The 11,352-nt window shown below is 49.3% G+C and overlaps 2 protein-coding genes across 2 annotated transcripts in view; both read left to right on the top strand.

Annotated features, from left to right (window-relative positions):
• Positions 1 to 329: 329 nt before the first annotated feature.
• On the top strand, positions 330 to 2,046 carry LOC123041187 (probable protein phosphatase 2C 58). The gene is made up of 3 exons (XM_044463876.1): positions 330 to 410; positions 541 to 1,120; positions 1,207 to 2,046. Exons 1-3 carry the CDS (start codon positions 366 to 368, stop codon positions 1,497 to 1,499), a joined length of 918 nt encoding a protein of 305 aa, XP_044319811.1. The 5' UTR covers positions 330 to 365; the 3' UTR covers positions 1,500 to 2,046.
• Positions 2,047 to 7,608: 5,562 nt separating this feature from the next.
• LOC123044680 (reactive Intermediate Deaminase A, chloroplastic) overlaps positions 7,609 to 11,352 on the top strand; it is a 4,975-nt gene continuing 1,231 nt past the window's right edge. The window contains exons 1-3 of the mRNA XM_044467497.1: positions 7,609 to 7,894; positions 9,110 to 9,225; positions 9,353 to 9,397. Of these exons, the coding sequence (XP_044323432.1) occupies positions 7,738 to 7,894; positions 9,110 to 9,225; positions 9,353 to 9,397 (318 nt within the window). The 5' untranslated portion in view covers positions 7,609 to 7,737. The remainder of the gene's footprint in view (positions 7,895 to 9,109; positions 9,226 to 9,352; positions 9,398 to 11,352) is intronic.

Here is an 11,352-nt window from a genome sequence, read left to right as displayed (position 1 = left end):
ACGTTAATTTCGATCTAAACCGACAAAAAATGGATTTATGCGACACGATTAGGCCGATTATTAAGCGTCAACGCTAAAGAAACACCGGAGGCCTGTTGGGGGCGTGGCTGGAGATGCTTTTACCCTCAGTTTCACATGGGAATCTGGAAAGCCGCTGGGGCGACACACCGAGTACGAGTAGCCGCCCCCCAAGCCAGACCGCGGCAAGCTGCTCGCCAGGTGCGTGGACCTGGCGCCGCCACGAGACCGGCCCGCCGCGTTGCGTGTCGTGCGCGCCGTGGCTGGCTGGACACTCGAAACCCCCTCGCCGCTTAGCTACACGAGTTTAAAATGGAGCCCGCCCATGAACTCCATTTCCTTACTCGATGCCCAGCAAAGCAAAGATGGCCTCTGTACAGGCGCAACGGAAGGTTTGCCTCGGCGCCGATCCCTGCTTGAATGGCTCCGCTAAATGTCTACATCTACATGCATGTCGACAAGATTTGCGTCCGCACTTCACTTTGCTGATTGATGCTGCTCTCGTCCTATGCATGCCTCTAGGTTGGAAACCAAGACGACGGCCTCCATGGCGCCGAGCAGGAGGCGGTGCGCGCCACGGGGAGAGGCAGGAGCAAGGCGTCGGCGCGGAAGGTGACCTACGGCTTCCACCTGGTGGAGGGCAAGATGCCGCACGGGATGGAGGACCGCCACGTGGCCGAGTTCAGGCGCCTGGACGATGGCAACGAGGTGGGCCTCTTCGGCGTCTTCGACGGCCACTCGGGCGCCGACGTCGCCACCTACCTCCGGAACCACCTCTTCGACAACATCCTCGGCGAGCCGGACTTCTGGGAGGACACCATGGGGGCGATACGGCGCGCCTACCACCGCACCGACAGGAAGGTGCTCAAGAAGAAGAAGGTGACCGCCGACGGCGAGGAAATAGTAAGGCCACGCCGCGGTGGGTCCACGGCGGTGACGGTGATCCTCCTCAACGGGGAGACCCTGGTGGTGGCCAACGTGGGGGACTCCCGCGCAGTCGTGTGCGAGGGCGGCAGGGCGAGGCAGCTCTCCGTGGACCACCAGCCGCTCCGGGAGCGCGACGCCATCGAGAGCAGGGGAGGCTTCGTCACCGAGATGCATGGTATGGTACCGTGAGACTCAAAATTTGGAGTTGATGAAAATGCTGATGCGGTTGCCTATGCGTGCATATATGAATGAATTGATCAGGGGACGTGCCTCGCGTGGACGCGTCGCTGGCGATGTCGCGGGCGTTCGGTGACCGGAAACTCAAGGAGCACATCAGCTCCGACCCGGACGTGGCCATCGAGCACGTCGGGGACGACACCGAGTTCGTCGTCGTCGCCAGCGACGGGCTCTGGAAGGTGATGTCCAGCCAGGAGGCCGTGGACGAGGTCAGGGACACGCGCGACGCCCGGAAGGCGGCGGTGAAGCTCGTGGATTCGGCGGTGGACCGGGGAAGCAAGGACGACCTCGCTTGCGTCGTCGTGCGCATCCACTGACCTGCAACGATGCTAGGAGCATCTCCAACGGGCGCAAGAACACTCCGCGCCCAATGAACATTATAGTGCGTCACTGTAGCGTTTTTAATGCGCCGAGACTAACTTTGCTTTAGCAGGCGCTCAAAAACACGCGTCTAAAAAGCAGACCGTGCAAATTGTGAAGCGCGCGCAACCGGCGCTCAAATATGCTGCCCGTGATAGCGTTTTCCAACGCGCGCCCAGAAGCTATCATGCGTTTTTCAACGCGCGCCCAAAAGCTTTTAGCGCAACAACTTCTGCTGGAGCTGTCCGGTGTTAAAAAATAAATTTTTAGTGCGCGGAGCTCTTTTTGTGCTTTTGTTGAAGATGCTCTAACCGTCATGTAGGAGTATTTGTTGGGAGACTGTTGATGACTTTGATGTCAGGCGCGTAGGAACAGTTTGTACAAGGGAGGTGAGCTGAAGTGTTTGCTGTAAACTTCTCGCAGAAAGGAAGTGCACTGGACTGTTTGATGTAAAATTCTTGCTGAAGTTCCAATTCCAGTAACCTACACGGCACTTCTGTGAAATTCCTTCGGCTCTTAAAGAAACCACTCTTAAATTTGCCGTAAGTTCATACGAAGTTTCAAAACTTGTTTATTGCTGGGCCTAAGGCCTCCTTTGCTTCGGTGGGTATGAGTATATTATAAGAATAGGTAACTTGTAGGAAATTGAAATGTCATCTATTTCAAATTCGACAGGAATAAAAAAAGTGATGTCCTTTGATTCACCTTAGAGTTATAGGACAATCCCTCCATTCCTAAATATAAGTATTCTCAGAGATTTCAATGTAAGTCTTTTCAGAGATACATATGAAGCAAAATAAATGATCTACACTTTAAGATACATCTATATACATCCATACATATACATTCATATGTAATTTTATAAGATACATCTATATACATCCATATGTATATCCATATGTAGTTCTATAGACTACATACGGATCAAAATGTTCATCCATATGTATACATCCATATTTAGTTCTATATACGGAGCAAAATAAATGGATATATACTTTAAGATACGTCTATGTACATTCATATGTAGTTCTTGTTGAAATCCTAAGAAGACTTATAAAATCTCTAAAATGGCATATTTAGGAACGAGGAAGCATTTTTTAATGAGTCTAGAATCTTTTTACAGTCGTTTCATTTGTAAAATGGAATTCCATGTCAATGAAAAAAAATCTTCCTATCTTCAGTGGGGTCTATAAGATTGAGAAGGAACAACTCCTTTCGCTTATTCAGGCCCTTGATGTCAAGGCCGAGAACATGATCCTGCCAGCCTCGGAGCTTCAGGCGAAGCACGATGCGGAAATGAGGCTGAAAGAGCTCCTTCGTGAGAAAGAATTAAAGTGGGCGCTTCGGGCCAAGGTCCGACGGGTCGTCCAGAGGGATGCGAACGCACAATTTTTTCACATGATTGCCAATGGTAAGCATAGAAAGAAGAGGATCTTTCAGCTTGAATAAGATGAGGAAACGATTTTGGGTCAGGAAAACTTAAAGCTTTATATCGCTGAGTATTACAAGCAGCTGTTTGGACCTCCAGAGGAGAATTATGTGTCGCTGGATGAGTCTAGAATTGAGGATGTGCCTCAACTGAAAGCTGTTGGGAATGATATTTTAGTTGCTCCTTTTTCTGAGAAAGAGGTATTTGAGGCCATTTCCCAGATGAAGAATAATAAGGCTCCTGGCCCGGATGGTTTCCCGGTAGAGTTTTACAAGAAATGTTGGCACATTATTAAAGGAGATCTATTCCCTTTGTTCAATGATCTTTTCGTTGGCCAGCTTCACCTTTTTCAGCTAAATTTTGAAACGATAACACTTCTTCCCAAAAAGACAGAGGCAGTGCGGATTGAGCAATTCTGGCCAATCTGTCTTCTTAATGTTAGTTTCAAAAAATTTTACAAGGTCGGGACAAATAGACTCACATAGATTGCGCATACTGTGGTGCAGCCTACTCAAACTGCTTTCATGCCGGATAGGAACATCCTTGAAGGGGTGGTGGTCCTGCATGAAACGCTCCATGAAATTCACACGAAAAAACTGGATGGAGTGGTTTTTAAGGTGGATTTCGAGAGGGCGTACGATAAAGTTAAATGGCCCTTTCTACAACAGGCCTTACGTATGAAGGGTTTTGATGAAGTTTGGAGACGCCAAGTTGAATCTTTCACGCAAGAACGGAGTGTTGGAATTAAAGTGAATGACGATATAGGTTATTATTTCCAGACACACAAGGGCCTGCGGCAAGGTGATCCAATGTCTCCTATCCTCTTCAACATTGTCATTGATATGTTGGCAATCTTGATAGGAAAGGCAAAGGAGGCAGGACAAGTAGGTGGCTTGGTGCCTCATCTTGTCGATGGTGGTGTGTCCATCCTGCAGTACGCCGATGATACAATCATCTTTATGGAGCACGACTTGGTTAAGGCGAGAAATATGAAGCTGGTACTGTGCCTTTTCGAGCATGTCCGGTCTGAAGATCAACTTTCATAAAAGCGAGTTGTCCTGTTTTGGTAGAGCCAAAGAGGAACAAGATGCATACAAGCAACTGTTTGGTTGCGATTTGGGAACTCTTCCGTTTACTTACCTAGGTATCTCCATTCATCATCGTAAGTTGACTAACAGCGAATGGTAGTGTATCGAGGATCGGTTTGAGAAGAAACTGAGCTGCTGGAAGGGCAAACTCATGTCGTATGGAAGCCGATTGATTCTCATTAATTCGGTGCTCACGAGTTTGCCTATGTTTCTTTTATCCTTTTTTGAAGTATCAGTTGGAGTTAGGAAAAGGCTGGACTTTTATCGGTCACGTTTCTTCTGGCAGAGCGATGATATTAAGAGAAAGTACCGTCTAGCCAAATGGGATGTCATCTGCCGACCAAAAGACCAATGGGGTCTTGGGGTTGAGAACCTTGAAATTAAGAACAGATGCCTTCTCAGTAAGTGGCTATATAAGTTATCTGCCGAGACTGAAGCAACTTGGGCGCAGATTCTTCGTAACAAGTATCTGTACTCTAAGACCTTGTCGCAGGTGACAGCTCGACCAACTGATTCGCCTTTCTGGAAGGGGCTAATGAGGGTCAAAGCTACTTTCTTTAATAGAATAAAGTTTATTGTCGGTGATGGCAATAACACTCAATTCTGGGAGGATACTTGGCTAGGTGATGCACCGCTGGCACTTCAGTATCCGGCGCTATATCGCATTGTGCAGCGACGGGATGCTCTGGTTGCAACGAGTTTGCAATCTGCTCCTCTTAACATCCAATTTAGGAGGGTGCTTGTGGGTGGCTGGTGGGAGGCTTGGATTCATCTGGTGAGTAGACTAATGGAGGTTCACCTTACTCATCAGCTCGATCAGTTGTGTTGAAAGCTTACTAAATCGGGTTAATTCATAGTCAAGTCGATGTACATTGATGTCATCAACTCTAGTGTTATTCCTAGTTCCAAACACGTCTGGAAAGTTAAGGTTCCTCTGAAAATCAAAGTGTTTACGTGGTTTGTACATAAACAAGTCATTCTAACGAAAGATAATTTGATTAAGCGCAATTGGACAGGTTCTATTAGGTGTAGTTTCTGTGATCGGGATGAAACTATCAAGCATCTTTTCTTTGATTGCCCGTTGGCGAGGGTGTTGTGGCGCTCGGTGCAAATTGCCTTTAACATTACTCCTCCGATTTCGGCCAGGTCGTTTTTTGGAACGTGGCTGGTTGGTATAGAGGCCGAAACAGCTAAACAAATTCGAGTGGGAGCATGTGTGTTGTTATGGGCAATTTGGAACTACAGAAATGACTTGTCTTTTAACAGAACAACAACTATTCATTTTTTGCACGTTCTATTCCGGGCTACTGCACTAATCCGTACGTGGTCATTACTCACTCCGACGGAGGTCAGGGCGCATTTGGTTAGTGGATCTGTCCGGTGGGAGATGGTAGCGCGAGATATCTTCAACCGGTTTGGATGGCGGTCATGTAATAGGATAGGCGATTAGTTTACCTATCTCTCTATATTATGCCAGCCGGTTGTGGCTTTTGGGCCTTGTTTTATTTTGCTAGCTCTTTGTGAGCCAGCATCCTTTGTTGCAGCACTTTGTAAGATTTTGTTGAACTACTTTATTTATTTATAAATGTGGCCGTATGCATCGTTCTAATGCAGAGGCCGGGGAGTCCCCCTTTTCGAAAAAAAAATCTTCATATTTTTAGCAGGAAAACAAAGTTTTTCTTTGGCACACCCCTCCTAAAAGATTCTAATCCATTCTAATCAACACATTCTAATCCAAGTTCTTTTAATGGGTCAAATAAAAGATCATAATAATCTATTTTTAATTGAATGATAACCTCTAATCTCTACCTTTAATCTGCCATGAAATATGTAAATTTTTCTAGGGAGCTAGGGTGTAGCTTAAGGCATTTCCAACCGACCCCCTATCTGGCTGTAAGGAAGTAAATTTGTCTTTTTCTCCTCTAAACCGCACCTAATCGATCCCTTATAGCGGTTAGTGGAGTAGAAAATTTACTCCATCCCATTCTTCTCCTTATCTCAGGCTCGCGGCAGTCGAGTAAAATTTCCCCACTCTCTCTTCGTCTCCCCTGCCTCCTCTTATCCCCGCCCCGTCGTCGGCTCGACCCCCGCCCCGATCCGCCGTCCTTCCTCCTTTCAATGGCCGGATGTGGTGGCCGCCAGTCCCCTCCGCGGATCTGCAACGTGGATCCGAGCCGCCACGCCCCCGGGTTGTCATCCGCGGCCGCTTCCTCGAGCTGCCGCCGCACGGCCGACCCGCCCACCACCGCGCGCCTCACGCGATTTGAGGACTTCTCAGACCTTCCTCCGCCGCAGCCGCCGACGAGGACCTACATGAGCGTCCGGCAGCGGTCCTGGGGGACGTGGGTGGCCGAAATCACCGACCGCGAGACCCACGGGCGGATGTGGGTCGGCTCTTTCCACATGACCGAGCTCGTGGCAATGGAATACGACTGGTGGCTGGTCTGGTTCCACGACCGCGGCGCGAGCCTCAACTTCCCCTTCGGCAAGGTTTCAGTCCACCTCGTCTCGAAAGGCGAGGGAGCGCCTCGAGGCCAAGGCCGCCGCCGAGGCCTACCTGGATGAGCTCCGCCGACAGTACCTGAAGCTCGTGGAGGCGGAGAGGGTGATTTTTACCGTCAATGACAACGAAGTTATCGTCATCTCCGACGATGAGGGCGGCAGCAACGAGGAGGACGGCAACACGAGCGGCGAGGTGGGCCGCGAAGACAAGATCGACGTCGAGGAGTGGCGGAGCATCTTCCCCGACGACGACGACGACGACGACGACACCGGCCCGGACCCAGCTCGCACTGAGGATGGCCTCACCCGGAAGGATTGACTCGACCTCCACTTCGGCCGAAATTAGTTTAAGTTTAGTTTTAGTTTAAATTTATGTTTAATGTTTGGTTGGGAGAACTTTCTGTGTTAAATTTTATGTTTAAATGCAATGCATCATCTTGTTAATATTTGATTGAATTTGTGCAAATTTAGTTTTACTCGCTAACTTTAGGGGATCAGCTAGGTGAGGCGAAATTTTAGTGGAGTATATGTACTCCACTAAGGTATATACTTCGCTAATTTTAAGAAGAAATGCCCTTAGCATTTTTGGCGTCTCATTCAAATAGACTTCTTCTATTAAAATATGTTTTGGGTGCTAGTGCACAAGGATCTCCTTTTAAAAACTTTTCTAAAGAGGTGTTTTTCTTTTAGCAAAAGATAGATTTTATCGAGTCAAAGTGAAACATCAAAAGGATACAAACATAATAAGCTTTTACATAATTTCTCTCAAAAAAATAAGCCTTTACATAACTAAAATGTACACAACCATTTTAGAAGAGGCCACCGAAGCAGAAACCAGAAAAATAAACTTTGCCTATAAAACTCCAGTGATGTAAAATTCCTGCAAAACTTATTCAAACCAAACAAGGGTTAAACCGCGAGTACGTCATTCATTGAACATCCGTCCTTTAATGACGCTACTTTTTTGTTTTCTATTTAGGAACAAACAAACAAACGGTGCCTCCAAAGCGTACACAAGATAATCCGCCATCACATGTCGCGGTAGTTTTTTTTCTCTCTTAACATACTACAGTAGTAAGTACACTAGCGCGAAACTCGGGTCCATTCCAACAGAGAGCAACACAATCCAATCTTCTGCCGTCCCGTGCTCGTAGTTGGTGGAGTAGGGTTTTAGCCATGGCGTGGAGCGCCGCCGCCGCCGTCTCCAGGTTCGCCGCCTCCCCGGCCGCCGAGATCCGCCTGCCCTTCTCAGCAGCTGCCGCCGCCTCCGTCTCCTTCGCCGGCCGCCGCCGCTTCGGCCCCGTCGCCGCGTCCCTCGCCACCTCCGCCACCGGTACGCTCCTCATTTCCCTCTTCCCGCCGGTAGCGCATCGCCTTCACTTCCTCCTTCGAATCGATCCAACGCGTCGTAAGGAACGGATTCATTAGTTGTAGGATTCCTTTTTACGGAGTAATTTATAAGCTGAGCGCTCTCCCAGTTACTCGCAGTCGCAGATGCCGCTCATTTAGTTTGTCCATAAACAATACTGTAGAAGGTATTGCAGTACAGTTTTATGGGAATGCAGTTTTAAATGCTTGCAAAGGAAAACTGAAACATTAAGAAATGCTCTGCAATTTCCTTTCTGCTTGGAAATCTTTACTCTGATAGTCTGATTGCCTGGGTCATCTGGATGGTCAGTAATGGTTTCATTTTCAAAGGAAAACCACCAAGTTTGTACTCATGCCGTTCCAAGTTCAAACAGGAGTTGAACTTCAGATTCAAACGGAAAAAAATATCTTTCTTTTCCAGATTGGGTTAGCAACTTCAGATGATTAGCTTTGCTTCCATCCCTCATGGAAGTTAACCTCCTTGTTTCCTTTTCTCTTTGATTAGTTGTTGCTCTTTTTCTTTTTGAACCTTTTTCTGCACATTTCTTCATATGTGAAACACAAAAATATACGCTGTAGGAATTTGCTACTGTTTTTGGTCCCCAAAAAAAAGGTTTGAGATGCATTTGTTGATTCTAGCTACTCTATCAAGAAGCGGCTAGGTATGAGAAAATATGCAAAGTGACATGTTTCTTCGCATAAGAAGCAATACGATTGGCGAATGAAGTGGAAACGCAAGCTTAGTCACCACAAGAAAGTTATAGGGCTGGGTGCATCTGACAGCAGCCATAGACAATAAGTATAAATAAGACATCTGACAGCAGCCATAGATAATAAGTATACATAAGACATCTATAAATTAGACAAGCAAAGTTCTACTGTCAGGAGGACTGTTTTATGCTTGTCTGTTGAAGATTAAGATTCATAAGTGATTTCAAACTGTGGCTCACTGGCGATGATTAAAACTTTGGTGAACTACAAAATGGGCCAATAGATTTGTTCACTAATAGATCTTGAATATTTCTTGCCCTAATAAGCATAACTGCAGAGTTTTGTTTGCTCCTAATTTATAGCTTTGTGTGCCCTCGCTTGTCTCAAGCTTTTTGTTTGAGGTTCAGACCTGTTTAATCTGAACCCGCTGTTACATTGTGATGATGTTTGTAAAATATTCTATATATAGTTCAAAAGGAGGCTGTTCAGACGGAGAAGGCACCAGCAGCACTAGGCCCCTACTCCCAGGCGATAAAAGCAAACAATCTTGTGTTTGTCTCGGGCGTTCTTGGCCTAAATCCTGAGGTTTGCTGCTCAAACTTTTGTTTATTCATCATTTTTCTTGTTTCTCTATATCATAAAATCAATCTGTGCCTTTACTATTTGAAGATGCCAGTATAACTTATGTTGAGTGCCTGCCTTTTGTTTTCAGACAGGGAAGTTTGTCTCTGAAAGCGTGGAGGAGCAAACTGAGCAGGTGATGGCTTTGATGTTCCTGAATGTTGCCTACATTTCCTGACAGAAAAAGAAAAAAATGTTGCTACATTATTTGAGCTTAGTGTGCCAGATGCAAACATTATGCCGCGCTTAGTTTCCGAGTTACTCCAAGTCACAACCGTTTCCTTGTGAGGCTTACCCATATATATTAGTATTATATACTTTGAATCTGCCAATGTATTTATTTTTCTGGTGCACAGAACACATTGCTCTGCCTTTTGGAGACCTCTGTTGGTAGACTTTGCATATTTGATTAGGGCATCTCCAACGGCAACCTGCAAATATCCTCCTGCATCCGTCCACGGACAGGGGGGTGGGGGTGGGGGGGACCAGTCCGCGGACACGGATGTGGGAGGACGCCATCCAACCGTAGCCGCATATATTTTCACAACAACTCAAACAAACCGGACGAAATTCGATCAAATCGGGCGAATTTTGATATAAACCCGGCGGATTTCATTGAAACTAGGATAATTTGTACATAAAACCGGATGATATTTCGTCTGGTCAACTAAAAACCCTAAACTATCCTATACTTGACGGTGACCTTGTAGGCCATGCCGCCGGGCTGGCCGGCAGCTCCTCCTCCGTCATCGGCGCCGGATCTGGCGTTGTCGTCGTCATTGTCGTGCTTAGGGCTGCAGAAGGTGGCGGCGTCACTGCCGGGCTTCCCGGTGGCCGCCTGACGCTCGCGGATGATCCTCTCCGCTTCCTCCTGCACCGTGCGCACTGCGTCCGCGGCCATCGAGGACGTGGGTTGAGGGAGAGGGCGGCGGTTGTTGGACGAGGCGTCGATATCGGCGATGGACCATTCCTCGCCGTACCTGAGCATCTTGCTGTCTCCGACGTCATCACCGAGCGGTCTAGGGCCCAGGCGTACGCCAGGTCCGGGTCCGCCGTGATGTGTGGCAGGGGGGACGTGCGAGTCTGCGAACTTGGACCGGCGCGCGGCGTTGTGGCTGTCTCGCCGACGCTGCTCACGGTCGGTGTACTCCTACTGTTCATTGCGCTCTGGGAGGACGAACAGCTCCCGCTGCTGCTGAAGTATTGGAGAAGGCGACCGTGTGCCTGGGCAGGGGCAGCGGCGCGCGGCGCTCCTCCTTGATGACGCGATGGGGCGGCGGCGAGTGCCGCTCCTTGATGAAGCGCCGGGGCGGTGGTGAGAGCCGCTCCTCCTTAACGCGCCGGGGCGGCGGTGAGAGCCACTCCTCCTTGACGCGCCGGGGCGGCGGCGAGAGCCACACTTCCTTCACGCGACGTTTGATTTGGACACCGGGGCTACGCGGCGGCGGAGAGCCTGGAGGAGATGCCCACTCCGGCTTCATGGGGAGGAGCGCCCCGATGGCGGAGCCGGACCGTTGATGTGGACGACGGAGCGACGGAGCATCAACTCCATCTACTCCGCGTCGGTGGCGGCGTAGACCTAGCCTGGCACCGCCGACGCGGACTGCGGCGACTGCTGGTCCTCCTTGTCGCCTGAGGAGATGGCGAACTCCGCCCACGTCGAGTCGCTACTAGCCGATGAGGACGATGGCCCCGGAGTTCGAGGGCGGCGTTGCCATGATCCGCTAGATTCCGCCCCGGAAACGCCTGCCGGCGCCGACGCCCAGGACTTGCCCATCGCCGGAGATGTCGAGGAAGATGGGCAGGGAGGGGAGGAGGATGCGATGTGGACGGCGCCGGAGCGTGGCTTAAATAGCCGTGGTCAGCCGCTTTTTAATGCGGCGCAGCGGCCGGAGTTGGTTCCTCGGGAACCTGCGTCCGCATTGAAGCGTCGGCTGCCGAGAGGTCGCGTTGGTCAGCGCCGCCCTCCATCCCTCTGGTCACATCGCGACATCAATGCCGGCCTCCGCACGCTCCTGGGCCGGCATGAATGCAGCGCGGTAAGCGGCGCGTGCATCGGAAGGAAAGCGCGGGAGGGGCGGGTGACGTGTT

This window comes from Triticum aestivum, chromosome 2B (assembly GCF_018294505.1).
Source record: "Triticum aestivum cultivar Chinese Spring chromosome 2B, IWGSC CS RefSeq v2.1, whole genome shotgun sequence".
NCBI classification, from domain to species: domain Eukaryota; kingdom Viridiplantae; phylum Streptophyta; class Magnoliopsida; order Poales; family Poaceae; genus Triticum; species Triticum aestivum.
The sequence above is the reverse complement of the archived record's forward strand: the minus strand, read 5'-3'. Positions and strand labels throughout refer to the sequence as shown.